The sequence below is a fragment of the Triturus cristatus genome, chromosome 7 (genome assembly GCF_964204655.1).
Source record: "Triturus cristatus chromosome 7, aTriCri1.1, whole genome shotgun sequence".
Classification (NCBI taxonomy): domain Eukaryota; kingdom Metazoa; phylum Chordata; class Amphibia; order Caudata; family Salamandridae; genus Triturus; species Triturus cristatus.
This window is the reverse complement of record NC_140590.1, coordinates 37,001,710-37,022,407: the sequence shown is the minus strand read 5'-3', so window position 1 is coordinate 37,022,407 and position 20,698 is coordinate 37,001,710. Positions and strand designations below refer to the sequence as shown.

Below are 20,698 nucleotides of genomic sequence, written 5' to 3'. Positions count from 1 at the left end.
TCAAGACCGTCTGACAAGGAGTTGGCTGTACTGAGAGCCCAATTGCGATACGACTGCCGTGCAGGCTGTCATAAACATTCCTTTTTCTATTGCAGCCTGTGCTGGGGCCCTTTTTTGTGCAACAGAAAAAGGGATGTTTTTAAACATCCATGCACCTATTCCAGGCACCATGCTGTGCCTGGCACCCAATGCACGGATGTTTGGGGCACCACATGTGCCCCTTGGGCCACATAACGGATGCCCACTGGCTATGGAGGCCCTGCAGAGGGCCCCCAAAGTCCCTTTCCATCTGAACCACCCTGTAAAGGCTGAGGAAAAGGGACATCTTAGTTCCTATATCGGTGCTGCCGCAGCCACCGCCTCCATTGTAGGGATTAGGCTCCCCCAACAGGCTACTTGAGCCTGCCGGAGGTGGCGGCCCTGCCCGTTGGGCTCCGACCACCTGAATCGTAATCAAGCGGTTGGACTGTTGCCCTAGGTGTCGGGAAGACTGCACCTATGGCCTATCGGTGGTGGTCCGCCTGACATCCTAATCGGGCAATACATTTTTCCCCAGCTTTTCATCAATAAGCTGGCTGTGTGAATTTAACATTCATTGAATGAAAGAGAGTGTATAAATTGTAGTGTCTTGTAATAAAACGAACACTGGAACTCTTTCGATTCCCACTGTATACCGCATGCCTCGGATGTAAGCATTGGAGGGATGATTTGAAGTCAGGCTTAGAATGTTGAGTTCTGAATTACATGCAGCAAAATAAACACATGTAAAACTACTCTTTCTGTGTGGTGCACTTTTTGGTGAATGCCTAGGCTGGAAGGGTGCTACATTAAGGTACCTAGATAGACTAGTAATACAAATCTTTCCTGCAATGTTACATTACACAGTATTAAACTACATTACGTTATGTTAAATTATGTTATGCTATGACATATTGTATTGTGTTAAGTACAAACTGATTATTGCACATAATGCTGCACTAAAGCTGCCACGTAAAGCTCCAGCAAGAACTGCCAGAGAAACATATAACTCTCTTCTTCTGAGTTTATGCCACTGGGTGTCTATGTGTCTTCCTCAAACCCTCTTCATCACTTCATCCATCTCTTTCAATTGATTAAAGGACTGGGTTTAAGATTATTTTTATATATATGTTTATATTATGTATCTGCTGCCATATGTTTGGAAGATGTAGTTCTTCTGTTTCTGAGGCTTTCTTGCATTTATATGTGTTGTTTACATTGCATTTGTTGCAGAACACCCATTATGAAGCAGAGAGAAGAGGCTGTTTATCTGCCTCTCACTGAGGCTCAAATAATATCTGGGCTCTTGTAACTGGACAACAAGAGGGTGAACAGTAAATGTTACCTTCAGAAAAAAAGTAAACTAATGTCCATCCAACATTCCCAGTACCTGACAAGATTGAGTAGAAAGAGTAGTTTGTTCTTTCTGTACAAAAGGGTCTGAGAAGAAGAAAACATGGGGCGTAAACATAGATTTACAAACTGAGTAGATCTGTGCCCCAGCTCTTTTACAATCGAGGTAAACCATGATTACAGTCCACACGAGATACAATGCTGTTTTTTCCAGATTTGAGATATCAAGTGTCTATGACAAAGAGTCCCTCATATCCTATTCACAAGTTTATGAGCAGAACAATGAGTGTTCCATGTCTGGCCCATAAAGTGGGCAGCAACCTGCAGTCCCTCATGCTCTCTTGGTCGCAGCACAATGTTCTTCCAGTGGATCGCTGCTCTTTTGGTATCCATCAGATGGCACGTGGTGATTGGAGAACTTAGATTCTGTTGTAATCTGTTGACATTGATGCACTTTAGATGATGAGAATAAGAAGCCTAATCTGCTTTCTCTCTCATCAAACTGCAGAAAAAACACAAATATCTGTCAGATTTTGTTGTAGAAACAGGGTAGACTTCCACAGAACAGTTTGTATCGCAAATCTCTGTAGACAGTGTACATTAGAGGTTTGCTGAATTTAAAGTCCATCAGTGGATTTGTTCAAAATTGGGAACCTTGATGCTGGTTAAGTTAGGAATGGTGTGGCCTTCATATAAAATCTTGTGGCATAGGCTTCCTAGAAATGTATGCTTTAGCTGAAGAATTGTCCTGCTAAAACATTTTTAAAGGGCAATTTTTCAATAAAATATGTTTTTGCACAATTTAATGAAAAACCTTGACAACTATTTCAAAATTGCAAAGTTGCTTAAGTTATAAAAAAGACTTCAGAAATGTGTCCAGCTTTGCACACCACCAACATGTATCACGCATCTTCAAACATCTGGGAGAGATTTTAAAAAGGCGTCATACATCTTCATACAACTGGAGAAATGTTAAAAACCATTATTTATCACACATCTTCAAGTAACTGAAGGGATTTTAAATTCCAACATGTATCACAAACCTTTCTAAATCTGCAAGAGATGTTAAATACCAACATGCATCGCACATTATTACAAGGTGAGAGATGTTAGAAACCAGTATGTATCACACATTTCTGTACTTCTGTGAGACGTTAAGAAACAGTACATCTCACATATGCGTGTACTACTGTGAGGCACATTAAAAATACACAAGTGTGTGTTTAACACCGCGTTGTACATGTAACACACATCTCTGTATCATTTTAGAAGGATGAATCAGCTTTATATACATATATTTCTATCTGAACCCTTTCTCTGTAGTATGTGCCAAATAATGACCTGTGGTTAAAAAAAATGATGGATTCGTGGTAAAGGCTTTAAGGACAGAAATCTGTCTCTCCTAGGCAATGAAAAACCCAGAAAAGTGGAAAAAACTGAACCATGGATATTCTCAGTGCACTCTTGACAAGGGTAGGTGATGAACCTGTTAAACTAAAAACAAGAAACAATTATAAGTCTGCACAATGATTATCAAATAAACTATTTGAAGAGTAAAGAAATCTTAGAGCACTCAAAAGTGTCTGCTGCATAAAATCCCTTTAAGCGAAATCTAGAAAAAATGAGAATACATTTTAAAAATTACAAAAAACAGTTCTTAAACACCAGCCCGCACCTGTTTAAGACAAACTCTGCATAAAAACAGCCGAGGAAACTTTTCAGCATTAGTAAAATACCAACAAACCATCTAGTCATCCCGGATATTTCCCACAACATGGAAAACTTGCAATTTATCCCAATTTTTGGATGACATAATAAAAAACATTCAGCTTGTTCTCTTAATCAGGAGAACTAACATTCTACAAGAGGCCTTACCCAGAAAAATATATGAGGAATGGATATATTTCAAGAAGTTACCTTAAACTGACGTGGTGAACATATGGTTTGGCCTTAGTCCATCATCTAATTTTGTTGCCGCTATCCCCACAAAGTTCATAAATGGCAAGTGTTTGTTCATTACTCCCTGCCTGACTATCACAACCAACACTTCAGTAGTCCCTGGCTGCCACACAATTGGGCAGGTTATCCCTCTTCTCAAATGGACATTTATGGACCACGAAGATCTAAATACCTACTTTTGCCAAGTATCCAACGTACCCATCATGGAAAAAGCTCTGAAACACTTGTGCTGCAAAACAGCCTAATAAACCTCAAAGAAAACAACCTCCATGATTATTTTAAATAATGTTTTATGCCAAACTGCAGCACTGAGATGACAATGCTACAAATAGTTGATGAGGGACCGCTCATCTTATACAGAGGAGATTTGTTCCTTCTTGTTCCTTCTTACCTGGCAGCAACATTAGAAACAGTCAATCATTCCTCTCTTCTCCAAGTCTTAAAATATCAGATGGGGATCAGGAGGATAATTCTAAGATGTTTTGAATCACATCCTTTCAACTGTACCCAGTAAATAAATCTGTGGACATTATTGAGAGCCTCTTACCTCTTCAAGAAGGAGTCTCCCATGGATCCTTCCTTCATCTGAAGCTCTTGACTTTGTACAAGAATCCCCCTATATTACTCCTTAGCCAATTAAACATCTCCTTCACCTATCCATGACACATAGTCGTATATAAAACACAGCAATATAGATGGGAGGAGGGCTTGCAAAAACCAAATCGCTCCATGGCCCATTCCAATCTATCGTTTTTCCCCACTATGCTTCTGTAGACAGACGCCTGCCTTAGGGAAACCGGTACTGACCGTGCCCCTCCTGGGACCAGTCCACATCGCACTATTCACTGAAGAAGATCAGTTCACATCTTCGCTATCCTTATCACACTAAATGCCCAATAGAGGCCCAGCGTTTATTCAAGCTGGTCTATATGGTACCTAAGGCTTCCCATGAGTGGGCAAGAGACTATCTGCAACACAAATTACTCAACACAGGGGTGGGCTACTATTACCCTAATACACTGATGTCCGGTTCCGACACACCACAGATGGCATCTACTTCCTCACATGGTGCTTCTAACGATAAATACCTTCAGGTCTATCCTGATACTTGAAATGCATTTTCAGCAAAGGAGACCAGATGGCTATCCTGTATGTGACTGGCAGCCTAGATATATGTAATGGTGCCCAAGTAACATAATGGTACTTGTACTCTGTTCAAAAGTCCACTTATATCCGTCTGGGAATGAGTATCTTTGTCAATTATTGGATACAACTTTTGTGTTTATATACCCCTTTAAAGAGATTCATAGTTCCAGGCACAGATGAACAGTACAGAGGAACATATTTAGAGGTATACATATGGAGTACCTCAAAAATGAAGCTTAATCTCAGGATGTAAATCCTCTTACAGGTGGACATATGCATCTGTACATCCCCAGATAAAACCCAAGCACAAAGCGTTTCAACCTCCAAAAACTTACCACACAAACGTACTGCCAGAAAAAATAACTCATCAACTAAAGTCTGAACAAGAAGCCCCCAGCATGCAGACCTGTTACATGTCTTTATCACACAAGTTCAGTAGAGCCAGACAGTAAAGAAGGTGGACATGTTTATCAATTCCTTTGTGTGAGTAACCAGTATCTGCTAGTAAATAGTAATTGAGATTAAAACAAGAAACAAGTGACAAGTTCAATGTACACCTTCATGTATATAAAAACGGCTTTACCTCTGGGTGACTTCTTCACATTTATGTTAGAATAATCAGGTGCAGCTGTAAAAGAAGGAGAAGAGCCATCACTAATGAGGCTCCATCATCAAGAACCTAAGCAGCGCCCTGACCCACCATGATCTCTAAAGAGGCTGCATGATCAAGAACCTACGCAGCACTATGACCCACCATGATCTCTAAAGACGCTGCATGATCAAGAACCTAAGCAGTGCCCGACCCACCATGATCGCTAAAGAGGCTGCATGATCAAGAACCTAAGCAACGCCCTGACCCCCAGTGCTCTCTAAAGATCTCAGAACTGGATCACATGAGAATGTTCAGGGATGGCCATCTTCATCAACCACGCCTGATGTCCTTACCTGATTGAACCATAAGCATTACCTACTGATTGTGATTGTCATACAACATTTTAAAATACCAAAAGAAACAACACTAACATGGGACAAAATGCATGTAGCACTCCGGGGCGATACGATTCTTAAAGCCATGATTGTGACCAAAGTCCTTCTACCAGGAACCTGGAAGTGCTGATCAAACATTTCAATTATCTACTGGATCACAAATACATCTTCGGTTGTCCTACTGGAAAGGATCTTGCTTCACAGCAAGAGAAGACGTGAACAAATATATATGGGGCATAATGTAAAATAGACTCTCTTAACAATTCAATACCTAAATCATCTGCATATTCTAGATAGTATTAGCTGTATTCATTGTTTTGTAGTCATATCTTCAACCATCTCAATTACAAAGCTTCTATTTTACTTTTAATTATGCTGAATATTCAAAGTTTGACCTAGAACCTGTACAAATCTGGAATAATTTCCACTTTAATCAGTTTGAGCACTTGCTACAAAAAATGTTTTGCTAAAGAACTTACTCAGGAAATCTTTTTTCCATAGATCATTCTCCCTCTAAAAGTGAACTTTATCTGCCTGAATCTGATCATTAATTTTGTAGTCAGGCTCTTGTGTGCTGCTATCAAAGCCATCGATTCCATTTAGTCCTTATATGTGGGTGGTGTTGTTATTTTCAATTTTCTCAGAAGACTCATTTCTTTTAAGGTTCGTCATTGCTACAATATCCCGGGCATCATGTATTATAACTAGTGCAGGTGAAGAGCTGACGGGCACATCACGTTTCTCGCAAATGATCTGCCATATTTGTCACCAGTAGATTTGTATGCTGGAGCAGTCCAAACAATATGAACACAGCGCCAACAACATGAAGAGGTGGACGTTCAGGCCCTATGCAGTTTGTAGGAGGCCCAATGCCAATCCTGAAGAATCTTAAGGGAGCTACATTTAAGGTGTACTTCCCCCAGGCCTTTGTCATGAGATCTGACTAGTGTGTGAGTGGCCATCTGTTAAAAACACACGATTCCCCTCCCAACTCCCCAACCTAGGAGGCTGCCTTTCCTTTGGTGTTGAATAATTCCATATACATAGCCTATATGCTATTGTTAACCATGTGTTGTTCCAGGCAGACACAGCAGAGTGAAGAAACATCTCTTCCCCTAAGGATTGATGTGCCGAGGACCCTTCATGCAACACCCCCATTAACAAGGGACTGTCATGGACTTTTGCAAACTTGATCCATTTACATTGAGCATGGATTCCAGTTGCACGTGGTTGCTGGTACCTCTGCAGTTGAACCCAGTCTGGGTTTCATTGTTCATATTCAGGTGATAAGCAATGTAGGAGAGATGGATTGCCCTATAGTATATCCCCATCTGTAGCAATTGTAACCCTCCAGAACTGGTAACAGCTTATGGTTTCGATAAGTCAAGCCTTGGTGGGTTCGATGCCCAGACATATTCTTGTATGAGGTTATCTATTAACCTTAACATGGAAGCTGGTATCTTAACGGGTAACATGCCACAGATAAAGTTCACAACTGTTGGGCACTACCCCTAGGGAGAACTGTTGTGTTTCCCACTTAACAAATTCAGTTTTCATTGTTTAAGTAGACCTAACACTTTGTCCTTCACTATGACAGGGCACTACCTTCTGAATAGCAGCCCCAGATTTTTGGGTTTGCAGGGCAGCAATTTAAAGGGAAATTGACAAGAGCCCATATAGAGGCATTGGGCTTCATTGGTCAGGCTTTGCTTTTAGTCTAGTTTATTTCTACTTTCATAGAACAGAGAAGTCATGAATAAGGTCCATCAGGGCTGCAATGGTGACCTCCGATTATTTATGGTCGGTGGCACATTGCTCAGTTACAGCATGAGTTTGAGTTGGTCCCCCACTGCCATGTGAATCCCATTGATCTTGGAAGATGTTCTGATGGCCACTGGAATTATGCAATTCTGCTGCCGCTGCTATTTTTGCATAATGATGGATTTGCCATATTTGCCACATAATCCATGATCTGCTGCATATTCTGCCAATTTTAATTAAAAATAAACTTAGTTTCTAGCTCATATGGATCAAAAGTTAGAACAGCGCAGACTGCCATAAGTGCCGTTGTTGCAAATTCAGTACCGGTGTCAAGCACCAGAAAGCCTCAGCTCAAATTAAGCATTGGTATCAACAAACCGTACAGGCCTGAAGACAAGATGTTGATTTCCACATAAGAGTGGTGCCCCAAACAATTTTCTCAGGCCGAAATGGGGGTACCAGTTGGCCACCACATTTTAAGCTGATGATCACAAGTAGAGTATTTCCTTTTTATAGCTGGCCATGCACCAGCTATGGGGTAAAGATGGTTGGCTTGAATGCTGAGATGCCAGTTTGAATAGCAGTTGTGCATCATCTGTGTACTTGTAAAAGTGTACTCTTGACTGCAACAGTAATCCTAGCTGGACCATGTAGATGTCAATGATTAATGGAGACAATACAGATCCTTGCAGCCCTCCACCGGCAGCATATCATGGTGCAGTCTTAAAAGGTGGAAGGAAGAAACCATGGGATTAATCAGAAAGGAATGCTTGCAGCCACAGTGGCAGACCCACGCTCCTCAGTCTGGCCAGCAGCAATATCCAGGCAACACCTTGACCTCTTGTTGCCATCACTGTGTCACAGGACTGATTGCATCAGTGTCCTCCTGATCCATAGAGATACAAGGGATCGTGGTCCAGCAGAGAAATTAGCTGTCCCTTGTGAATCATCCTTAGTTAGGGAGGATGGCGCAGAAGGCCCTCAGACAGCAAGCATCTTTTGCCTTCCAGTAAGAATACCAATTGCTTACTTGGATCGGGTATGTCCCTTATTGGTCTACATTAATATAAGAATAACAGGTAATTACACGTGCTGCGCAGAGCCCAATAAGAGAGATCTACACCAGATGATACTCGTGCCATAAAATGTACCATCACACCTTCCTATGACCACCGCACAGGGACGATTGCCAGACCAAGTCAGTGCATTGTTTGCGCTTTGTTGCTGTCAGTCATTTTTCACCAAATAAAAGGTATCTATGCATTAAATCATGACAAACACTCCTCTCCTCAACATCCCAATACCACAGTTTTAAAACAATTTTTTACCTGTTTTTGGAAAGAGGGTCTCATATCTGGGCTCAGCTGCAAAAGAAAGAGACACACATTAGCCTACAAATCACTTTTTTGTGACAGATACATTGAAAGGATGCTTTTATTACACGAAGGAAGACATCATGGCTGTTTAAGTTGGCCGGGGGGGGGGGCAATGAAGGAGAGAACAGTTGACATACTTTCCCTTTGTGTAGTTTCCAAAGATTGTCATCATAGTGCCCCAGGAGTTAGCTGCACTGTTGCATCAGTGCTCTGCTGAACCACAGGGATACAAGTGATCTTTGTCTTGCCAGAGAAACCAACCGTCCCTTGTGAATGATCCTTGCTTAGGGTTGATGGTACAGAAGATCCTCAGACAAAGGAAGATTTTATCTCTCTAAGAATACAACTGAGCTACTTGGAACAGGACATGTCCCTTGTTTGGTCTACATGAACCATTTCTTCCAAGGCTGAGTGGAAAAGAAGGTCCAGGCACATGGGAATTCCAATGGAGCAGTTAGAATTCTATTTATACTTATTGTTTTGCAATAGTTGGTGTTAGAACCATCCTGTGATGGTAAAATCATCATTGATAATACTGCTGAAGGACCTTTCTTCATGGTCACAGTGCTACCAGAACTTGTACAAACAAGCATTTAACACTTGAAGAATCAGGACAAGCCACCAAGCCAACCTGAAAAGTTTTGACCTTGCAGGCCACATCTTAAGAGTTTTTTCCACTCAGCATATTTATTAGAAGTTCAAGACAGCAGCGGGACTGCTCACTGAATTAATTTAATCTCATTAGGACCTTTTCAAAGACGGTTTATAGGCTTAATAGGCTAAAATCTGAAAATTCGAGAAACATTTCCATTTTTGAAGATAAAAAGTTAGATTAACCCTCATCTTACATTTAGGCACTGTCCCTAGTGGGTTAACCTCAAAAGAGACATTGTCAACATGTTTCTATTCACTTGTGCATTTCTCATTGAATAACACTGAGAGCATTTCCCAATGCTTTCCTATGATGCTGTGTGTTCCCCATATCCAGTTAGTTTAATTTTTGTTTTGGGGGGAATTTTATTTCTAGCTATGTAACTAACTTAGTCTAGACCTTTTCATGTTCTTCATTTGTTAATGTTGTTTGACTAGCTGTTCCAGCATAGCCATACATTTACTCTGAGGATGCATTGTTATTTGTACAAGCTACAAAGGGGGAGCCAGGGATTCCTCTGAGACCAGGAGACCCAGCTACACTCTGATTACTGACACACGTCGGCTTGGAATGTGTGCGTTCGGATCTATGTGGATGGAACTTTATATATTAGGGTGAAGAGGACACCCGCACTTTCGACCGATGATTATTTCCAATGTTAAGTATACAGGTTCTCTATCCTTTCGCTCAACAGGGAGAACTCTCATCAAAAGCGTCCATTTTGACCAGACAAGATACACTCTTTCCCATCACTAGAAGGATCTTCCGCCTTCTACCTAATGGTGGGTGTCTTGCTAAGCAATGGTGGATGTCTGTGCTACGCAAGGGTGGATGTGTGCACTATGCAAGGGTGGATGTCTGCACGCTAATTAAAATGATTTTGATGCATTTAATTGGACGAGCCCCATCCTCACCCTATGTTTGCAGGAATCCATCATCTTATGTACCTTACCCTCGCGACATGAGTTGTGTGGCGAACATTGCCAGTACTACGCACATGGCACATGTGATCACATTCACACTTCCTGCAAGGCTGGGTATAGCATTTATTTGCAGCTTTCATTGTACACCAGTGCTGCAAGGCAGTGGTGCTGGAACCAATCCTGCCACGAGATAAAGCCGCATGGTGAGCGCACTTGTAAGAAGAACAGGTAATTAGACACGCTGCGGATAGGCCAATAAGAGAGATAGACACAAGATGATGATAGTGTCATAACGTGTACCCTCACACCTTCTAATAACACCTGCACAGGGCCCAAAGCCAGACCTATTATGTGCATTGTTTGTGCTTCGTTGCTGTCAGTTATTGCCTGCCAAATTAATAATATTCATGGATTAAACCATGCATAATGATCTTCCGCTCAACACCCCAACACCACAGATTTTTTTATTTTTACCTGTTTCTTTAATGAGAGTTTCATATCTGGGCTCAGCTGCAAAAAAAAGAGACACACATTAGCCTACAATCCATTCTTTGTGACAGAGACATCAAAAAGAAAGAAGACATCTTGGCTGTTTCACCTGGTGGCTGGTGGGTGGAGGAGGAGGAGGGGGCGAAGAAGGGGGAGAAATTTCATTCTTTCTCTTTGCACAGTTTCCAAAGATTGCGGAGTCCCCTCGCTGTGCCAAACTGAGAAGATTTATGCACCCCAAATAATTTCAAGAGGATTTTGTCAAACATTTTTCCACAAGAGAACTCTCCAAGACTGGCTCTGTGTAAGGCTTTCTCACATGTCCACATGTGTTTTAAGTATGCAGATGCAAAGTTTGTATCTCTGTCTGATAGTACCTCCATAGGAAACCCAACCCTGGTGAAGATACCAAGAGGGCCTTTGCATCTGCAGGGGCAGTGGAAGTCTCTTAGGGAAATTGTTTCAGGTTACCTGGTGGCATGTTACACTACCATCCGAATACATTATTTTCCTGATGCTGTTTGAGGGTCAAGGAGACCAACAGTGCTGATCCCCACCCTCTCAAAGGGTACCCCAACCACTGAAGGTGGAATTAAGGGGGCCTTAAGGTGGCAGTCTGTCTTGCCATTGGCTTGACAGATGGCACAGGAGTTACAAAACTCCTTCACCTTCAGGGACATTCCTGGCCAGTAGAAGTGGTTCACCAACTATTCCAAGCTTTGGTCTGGCCAAGATGCCCATCTAGGGGAATGTAATGAGCCAATGTTAGGAGAAACTCTCTAAACTGCCGAGGCACTACCACTCTCCTAGTGGCAATAGGTTTGGGGTCTCTGACCTCAGTCTATAGGAGTCCCTCAATCCAATAGGTCCTGTGAGAACCACTGACTTCCCTTTACCCGGTCTGAAGCTTGCTGCCTCAGGCTTTTAAGAGTGGGAGAGGTTCTCTGCCCCTGGCAAAGATCTTCCGTAGAGGGTCACCCTAGTCCTAAGAGCTCTGCAGTGTAAGGCCCAAGCTCCTGAGACTCAGTTCCCTCTGGGGCTGGCAAGTCTTTTCCCAGAGGAGGGGGGCTTTACCTGGTGTCTGAATAGAAGCTGGCTTTCCAGACTTCTGGCCTTTTCTCTTGAAAGGTTAGTTCATACTTTCAGGCTCCAACACTTCTTTTTTATCCTGATTACTACCCTGTGCTCTGGTTTTCACACACCCATTCAGGTATTCCCAGCATTGCTGCATGGGTTTTCTTTTGTATCTCAGCCCATGCTGAGTACTCCAAATCATTGCCAAGCAGATACTGTACAGGTGTATCCGAAGACACCACTACCCTTTTGAGGCCAGTAACCCCTTCCCACTCTAATGACACCAATGCCATTGGATCCACCTTAGTCTGATTGTCAGCGTTGAGGACTGTATAGGTCTCTCCATGCAGATTTTGCTCCGAGGACACCAGCTGCTCAGTCACCATAATGATACTGGCACAATTGTCTCTCAGGGCTTCCACCCTAATCCCATTGATATTTGGCTCTTATCTGTATCTCTCCAGGTCAGTGGGTCAGACAGCCAGGGTAGCTACATCCACCCCTCCCTCTAGACTAGAGTTTCTTCATTGAGCACCTTGACATGGCAGGGTTCACCTGTGATCCCATCTGGAGACTCACCTCTGCATTTGCTGTGGGTGTGCTAGAGGCATTGTTTGTTGTTTTAAAGCGAGGGCCTCCAGTTCAGTTTCCAAAGGCCTTACAACCATGACACCAGTCCTTTTTGGGATCCCAGTTATTACCCTGTTACCCACCCTTGTGCTGTGAAGAGGTTCGGGCACACCCTCTTGAGCAGGATTTTGGGGGCCTGAAGAAGACTCATTTTTGTTTTTATCTTTTTGGTCACCATCTTTCCCTTGCTCTCTTTCTTTTGGTCACTCCCACGAGTGGTAGTCTTGGTTACCCTTGTTTTGACCCAGTGATCTGGCTTCTTTCCCAACTTTAGAGGAGAAAGTGGACCTAGGTCTACTAGATGCTGATGTAACTTCTCATTGCAACAATTACTTAGTAACTGCTCTTTCATGATTACATTGTAAAGCCTTTCATAGTCATACACATGTTTACCAGTTAACCAACCAACTAGTGTTTTCACTGAAAAGTCAATTAATTCCACCCAGGTCTGACTCTGGGTTTTTTGGGTCACCATGAATTGCATCTTGTATTCTTCAGTGGTGAGTCCAAAGCCCTCAATCAGCGTACCCTTCATGACTTCATAGGATTCAGCATCTTCCTCATTTAATGTCAGGATTCTATCTCTGCATTTTCCTGAGAATGGTTCCCACAAGAGACAAGCTCAATTTGTTCTGGCCACTTTCGTAGCTAGGCAGTCTCTCTCAAAAGCAGTGGCACCCTCTGAGTATTCAGGGACAATCTCTTTGGGGAGTTTTGAGTCAAAGTATTCTTCTCTCTCCCTATTAAAGAAGTCTCTGCCATCATCCTAGACCCATCTCTTTTCTTTGTCTTTCTATGTCCAGGAGTTGCGCTTCTAAGTTCTCCTGGCTAACCTTTCCAGCATGAGTTCCTCCTCTGAGGGCTCATCCTCTGATTCTGGCTGGTGGGCTTCTATCACCTCCTCAGCAGGATTTTCTTCAGTAGGCTGATTCTCAAAGGTCTCAGCTACTAGGTCTAGGTGGTCTCTCTCAAATGCTGCCAAAAGCCTTCTAAGTTTATCTGTGATAGCATGAGAGCCGGCTTTGATACAATAACCCTTACAGGGGGCCCTTAACCCGGAATAGGACAGGTCCATGTAACAGGTCAGGTCGAGCTCCAGAGCCTGGTTATCGGTATCACTAATTATTTTACTAAAGTTGAGACCTTTATATAAAGTTTAGAAAAAAAATTAACACTTTCCTTTGGACTAACTACAGTAAGATTTTTTAAATTCGAACAGCTGGTTACAGGGGACTTAACCAAGATAACAACAGTTCATTTTAAGACTCAGAAAAATAGACCAATCGAAAAATACAGCTGGCTAAAGGCAAATTTTTCATTTACTTTTGTGGTCACTTATTAAGATAATGCAAGGTCATAGATTCCACCGCTGCCACCAATGTAGGAAGCTGACTCTCTATATAGTGTACTAAAATAAAGTATTCTATGCAGAGAGACCAGAGGGTCCCATATTGATCAAGAACCACAAAGAGATGCCCCCACCCTGGCATTAAACCTTCCCCCAGTACGCTGACGTGTCGCACAAACTGTACAGTGGGTCATGGGAGGATGTTTCAGCTCACATCTCCAGAGACAACTTGGGCATTCATCTGGATTGGTTCTTAGTCTCTAGAAGGCAGGAGGTGCCTGTGTTCCTTTAATGTAGCTAGTAATCTCACAACAAATTCCCGCCACAGTCAGTCTCCTTAAAGGAACCTGTTCTGGACGGTACCCGCCCTACAGAGAATGATTCTCAGAGAACATATGCTTCTTCAATAGTACCCTGTGATATCATCACTGCCCTGCAAGCCAGATAGTGGCATCAGCCCCTACACAGAGGTACACTCAGCACAGAGGAAAGAGAGTCAACTCACCTGGTCTTGTGTCCACGTTGACATAGTAGGGTTCAGCTGTAAAAGAAGGCGTAGTGTTAGACTCTCAAGATGCAACCATGGAATCCAGTGATTAATACCTGAGCTCCGCAGGTCATCACACGGCCTACATCCCATGCAGCAGCATGTTTACAACACATCCATGCATCAACTGTATAGCTATTTACCCATTTTTGCCTCTGAAGACCACACCCATCAGCTCTGAGAAAGACTGACTTGATACTCGAAGGTCAGTTTTAAAACCTCACACATTAGCTGTAGCCCGAGAGATAGCCATGCTGTATGAGGCCGATGCTTTATGTCTGTAGGATTTCTGCCACCTGAGGAACATTCCTGCTGTCAGGGCCTGAACCTCTAAGATCCATGTAACCTTAGGTTTATTTGTTCTCTCTGGGAGTCTGCAGTATCTGTGCAGAGTGTATGACAGCACTGCTGTCTACCACCACAGCATGCTGGATTTTATTATCCTAAAGGATGAGTCATGCTTGAGTTCCTAGACCTTAAGATAGCTGCAGGATGGCAGGGATAGCTCTGCTGTCCTAGTATGATCTTGAATATTCTATGTGATGTGAGGGATTATTCTGACACCTGAGGCTTGAACTAGTGAGCCCTATGTAACCTTAGGGATAGCTCTGCTGTCCGAGGCTTGAACCAGTAAGCCCTGTGTAACCTTAGGGATAGCTCTGCTATCTGAGGCTTGCAGTAATCAGCCCTGTGTAACCTTAAGGATAGGTATGCTGTCTGAGGCTTGGACCAGTAAGGCCTGTGTAAACTGAGGGATAGCTCTGCCGTCTGAGGCTTGGACCAGTAAGCCCTGTGTAACCTTAGAGATAGCTCTGCTGTCCGAGGCTTGAACCAGTAAGCCCTGTGTAACCTTAGGGATAGCTCTGCTATCTGAGGCTTGCAGTAATCAGCCCTGTGTAACCTTAAGGATAGCTATGCTGTCTGAGGCTTGGACCAGTAAGGCCTGTGTAAACTGAGGGATGGCTCTGCTGTCTGAGGCTTGAATTAGTAAGCCCTGTGTAACCTTACAGATAGCTCTTCTGTCTGGGGCTTGCACCAGTAAGCCCTGTGTGACCTTAGGGATATCCCTGTTGTCTGAGGCTTGCATCAGTACGCCCTGTGTAACCTTAGGGATAGCTCTGTTGTCTGACTCTTGCACCAGTAAGCCGTGTGGACCCTTAGGGATAGCTCTGCTGTCTGAGGCTTGTACCAGTAATCCCTATGTAACCTTAGGGAAGCTCTGCTGGCTGAAGTTTGCATTAGTAAGCCCAACGTAACCTTAGATATAGGTTTTCTGTCTAAGGCTTAAATCAGGAAGCCTTGTGTAATATTAGGGCTAGCTCTGCTGTCTGAGGCTAGAACCAGTAAGCTCTGCGTAGCCTTACGAATAGCTTTGATGTCTGAGGTTTGAACCAGTAAGACCTGTGTAACCTTAGGGATAGCCCTTCTGGCTGAGGCTTGCACCAGTAAGCCCTGTGTAACCTTAGGGATAGCTCTGCTCTCTGAGGCTGAACCATGAAGCCTTGTGTAACATTAGTGATAGCCCTGCTGTTTGACGTTTGAAGCAGTAAGCCCTGTGTAGCCTTAGGGATAGCTCTGCTGTCTGATGCTTGAACCAGTAAGCCCTGTTTAGCCTTAGGGATAGCTCTGCTGTCTGAGGCTTGCATCAGTAAGCCCTGTGTAACCTTGGGGTTAGGACTGCTGTCTGAGGTTTGAACCGGCAAACCCTGTGTAACCTTAGGGCTAGCTCTTCTGGCTGAGGCTTGAACTAGTAAGCTCTGTGTAGCCTTACGGATAGCTTTGCTGTCTGAGATTTGAACCAGTAAGGCCTGTGTAACCTTAGGAATAGCCCTGCTGGCTGAGGCTTGAACCAGTAAGCCCTATGTAATCTTAGGGATAGCTTTGCTGTCTGAGGCTTGCACCAGTAAGCTCTGTGAAACCTTAGGGATAGCTCTGCACTCTGAGGCTGAACCAGGAATCCTTGTGTAACATTAGTATTAGCTCTGCTGTCTGACGTTTGAAGCAGTAAGCCCTGTGTAGCCTTAGGGATAGCTCTGCTGTCTGATGCTTAAAGCAGTAAGCCCTGTGTAGCCTTAGGGATAGGTCTGCTGTCTGAGGCTTGCATCAGTAAGCCCTGTGTAACCTTGGGGTTAGGACTGCTCTCTGAGGCTTGAACCGGTAAACCCTGTGTAACCTTAGGGATAGCTCTGCTGACTGAGGCTTGAACTAGTACACCCTGTGTAGCCTTAGGGATAGGTCTGCTGTCTGAGGCTTGCAGCAGTAAGCTCTGTGAAACCTTAGGGATAGCTCTGCTCTCTGAGGCTGAACCAGGAACCCTTGTGTAACATTAGTGATAGCTCTGCTGTCTGACGTTTGAAGCAGTAAGCCCTGTGTAGCCTTAGGGATAGCTCTGCTGACTGAGGCTTGAACTAGTACACCCTGTGTAGCCTTAGGGATAGGTCAGCTGTCTGAGGCTTGCAGCAGTAAGCTCTGTGAAACCTTAGGGATAGCTCTGCTCTCTGAGGCTGAACCAGGAACCCTTGTGTAACATTAGTGATAGCCCTGCTGTTTGACGTTTGAAGCAGTAAGCCCTGTGTAGCCTTAGGGATAGCTCTGCTGTCTGATGCTTGACGCAGTAAGCCCTGTGTAGCCTTAGGGATAGGTCTGCTGTCTGAGGCTTGCATCAGTAAGCCCTGTGTAACCTTGGGGTTAGGACTGCTGTCTGAGGCTTGAACCGGTAAACCCTGTGTAACCTTAGGGATAGCTCTGCTGACTGAGGCTTGAACTAGTACACCCTGTGTAGCCTTAGAGATAGGTCTGCTGTCTGAGGCTTGCAGTAGTAAGCTCTGTGAAACCTTAGGGATAGCTCTGCTCTCTGAGGCTGAACCAGGAACCCTTGTGTAACATTAGTGATAGCTCTGCTGTCTGAGGCTTGAACCGGTAAACCCTGTGTAACCTTAGGGATAGCTCTGCTGACTGAGGCTTGAACTAGTAAACCCTGTGTAAGATTAGGGATAGCTCTGCTGGCTGAGGCTTGAGCCAGGAAGCCTCGTGTAACATTAGTGCTAGCTCTGCTGTCTGAGGCTTGCTCCAGTAAGCTCTGTGAAACCTTAGGGATAGCTCTGCTCTCTGAGGCTGAACCAGGAACCCTTGTGTAACATTAGTGAGAGCTCTGCTGTCTGAGGCTTGAACCGGTAAACCCTGTGTAACCTTAGGGATAGCTCTGCTCTCTGAGGCTGAACCAGGAACCCTTGTGTAACATTAGTGAGAGCTCTGCTGTCTGAGGCTTGAACCGGTAAACCCTGTGTAACCTTAGGGATAGCTCTGCTCTCTGAGGCTGAACCAGGAACCCTTGTGTAACATTAGGGATAGCTCTGCTGGCTGAGGCTTGTCCAGGAAGCCTCGTGTAACATTAGTGCTAGCTCTGCTGTCTGAGGCTTGCTCCAGTAAGCCCTGTGTAACCTTAGGGATAGCTCGGCTGAAAGGACATATTATCACAGGCATTGGAAGAGGGGGGAGGAAGTGCTGACGCACTCACATAAATATTCCTCCTGGAGTTCAGAAAGTGAATGAGCAAAACAGAAGCCCTTAAAAGTTGGGTTTATCTTGTCCCATTTGATGCTTGTTCAAAGACAGAGGTCAAATGTCAGGCTATTTCTTCGCGCAAATTCCTGCTGATTCAGAAACTGGAGTTACTCTTATTCCTCTGACTGCCAAGTGCAAGGAAAGGCTGTAGCATGTCAGTTTAGTTCTAACACACATTTAAATATCAGTAAATGCTCTACACACATATTTCAAATTATTTCAGCAATTAGGAAAGTGTGATGGTAACAAAGATTTTAATAGGATTAAAAACAAATCAAAACACTTTACTTGGTGATAAATATTCAATGAACATGATTTCAACACATTTTCATTTTTGCGCTATATATTTTTACCAGTAAAACTGCATTCCCATAGAGGCCATTTCAACAAAAATTGTGCTGACTGTAAATGACAGTGCACTACGTCACCAGTCCTCCATTATGCACCACCAGCTCCATGCCCCACCCTAACCACTCCCCTGAATGGCCCTGGCACATTGAATTCACTTATTGTTTGTGTGATGCTTGGATCTTTCACAGTCCTTATGACTTCAGCTATGTAACATTGATGGCAGCACCCCCACTCTGAAAACAGATCCATCACCCCTGACATTAGTGATGGAGCTTTAGGTATGAATCACCCTGAAGCCACAGGGAACCCTTCAGGGGGAGCTCCACAAATGTTCTTTGTCTGTGTCCCTATAGACCAGGAATATCAGTCTTGCCCCCCCTTAACCACACCACCCCCCCCACCCTCAGAAGGAATGTAAGAACCACTGACAAGCTTTGGCCTTGGAGCAGCTAATGCCCCTGTGGTATGGTGAGCTACAGGCCTCGAGGCTGGGCACACACGTGCCAATGAGGGGGGCTCGATTACTCAGCTAAAGCGCGGCGGTGGAAGTGTGTGAAGCCACCTACAGGACTATAATTACTCTGATAACACTCCTTGATATGGTAATCATTCCACTGTCTTTCAGACCATCTCTACCACTAAAACTGCTGGCCACGTGCCTCTGAAGAGACAGTCCAGTAAAACTGATGGGGCCACGTGCCTCTGAAGAGACAGTCCAGTAAAACTGAGGCGGCCACGTGCCTCTGAGGAGACAGTCCAGTAAAACTGAGGCGGCCACGTGCCTCTGAGGAGACAGTCCAGTAAAACTGAGGCGGCCACATGTCTCTGAAGAGACAGTCCCGTAAAACTGAGGCGGCCACGTGCCTCTGAGGAGACAGTCCAGTAAAACTGAGGCAGCCACGTGCCTCTGAGGAGACAGTCCAGTAAAACTGAGGCGGCCACGTGCCTCTGAGGAGACAGTCCAGTAAAACTGAGGCGGCCACGTGCCTCTGAGGAGACAGTCCAGTAAAACTGAGGCGGCCACATGTCTCTGAAGAGACAGTCCAGTAAAACTGAGGCGGCCACGTGCCTCTGAAGAGACAGTCCAGTAAAACTGAGGCGGCCACGTGCCTCTGAAGAGACAGTCCAGTAAAACTGAGGCGGCCACATGCCTCTGAAGAGACAGTCCAGTAAAACTGAGGCGGCCACATGTCTCTGAAGAGACAGTCCAGTAAAACTGAGGCGGCCACGTGCCTCTGAGGAGACAGTCCAGTAAAACTGAGGCGGCCACATGCCTCTGAAGAGACAGTCCAGTAAAACTGAGGCGGCCACGTGCCTCTGATGAGACAGTTCAGTAAAACTGAGGCGGCCACGTGCCTCTGATGAGACAGTCCAGTAAAACTGAGGCGGCCACGTGCCTCTGAAGAGACAGTCCAGTAAAACTGAGGCGGCCACGTGACTCTGATGAGACAGTTCAGTAAAACTGAGGCGGCCACGTGACTCTGATGAGACAGTCCAGTAAAACTGAGGCGGCCACGTGCCTCTGAAGAGACAGTCCAGTAAAACTGAGGCGGCCACGTGCCTCTGAAGAGACAGTCCAGTAAAACTGAGGCGGCCACGTGACTCTGATGAGACAGTCCAGTAAAACTGAGGCGGCCACGTGCCTCTGAAGAGACAGTCTAGTAAAACTGAGGCGGCCACGTGCCTCTGAAGAGACAGTCCAGTAAAACTGAGGCGGCCACGTGCCTCTGAAGAGACAGTCCAGTAAAACTGAGGCGGCCACGTGCCTCTGATGAGACAGTTCAGTAAAACTGATGGGGCACATGTCTCTGAGGAGACAGTCCAGTAAAACTGAGGCGGCCACGTGCCTCTGATGAGACAGTTCAGTAAAACTGATGGGGCACATGCCTCTGAGGAGACAGTCCAGTAAAACTGAGGCGGCCACGTGCCTCTGATGAGACAGTTCAGTAAAACTGATGGGGCACATGCCTCTGAGGAGACAGTCCAGTAAAACTGAGGCGGCCACATGCCTCTGAAGAGACAGTCCAGTAAAACTGAGGCGGCCACGTGCCTCTGATGAGACAGTCCAGTAAAACTGAGGCGGCCACGTGCCTCTGAGGAGACAGTCCAGTAAAACTGAGGCGGCCACGTGCCTCTGATGAGACAGTTCAGTAAAACTGATGGGGCACATGCCTCTGAGGAGACAGTCCAGTAAAACTGAAGGGCCACATGTCTCTGAGGAGACAGTCCAGTAAAACTGATGGGGCACATGCCTCTGAAGAGACAGTCCAGTAAAACTGAGGCGGCCACGTGCCTCTGATGAGACAGTCCAGTAAAACTGAGGCGGCCACGTGCCTCTGATGAGACAGTTCAGTAAAACTGATGGGGCACATGCCTCTGAGGAGACAGTCCAGTAAAACTGAAGGGCCACATGTCTCTGAGGAGACAGTCCAGTAAAACTGATGGGGCACGTGCCTCTGAGTGGGAGCACAATCACTCCAAGGCTTGCCACCCTGGGCAGCTCCTCTTTTAAAGCGCAGG

General features: G+C 44.8%; 1 protein-coding gene across 1 annotated transcript in view; it reads right to left on the bottom strand.

Annotated features, from left to right (window-relative positions):
* Positions 1 to 1,135: 1,135 nt before the first annotated feature.
* LOC146808750 (cell adhesion molecule CEACAM1-like) overlaps positions 1,136 to 20,698 on the bottom strand; it is a 155,200-nt gene continuing 135,637 nt past the window's right edge. Inside the window, exons 10-14 of the mRNA XM_085615561.1 lie at positions 14,222 to 14,257; positions 10,650 to 10,685; positions 8,553 to 8,588; positions 5,060 to 5,104; positions 1,136 to 1,873 (exon numbers count right to left, since the gene is read on the bottom strand). Coding sequence (XP_085471687.1) covers positions 1,869 to 1,873; positions 5,060 to 5,104; positions 8,553 to 8,588; positions 10,650 to 10,685; positions 14,222 to 14,257 — 158 coding nt within the window. The 3' untranslated portion in view covers positions 1,136 to 1,868. The remainder of the gene's footprint in view (positions 1,874 to 5,059; positions 5,105 to 8,552; positions 8,589 to 10,649; positions 10,686 to 14,221; positions 14,258 to 20,698) is intronic.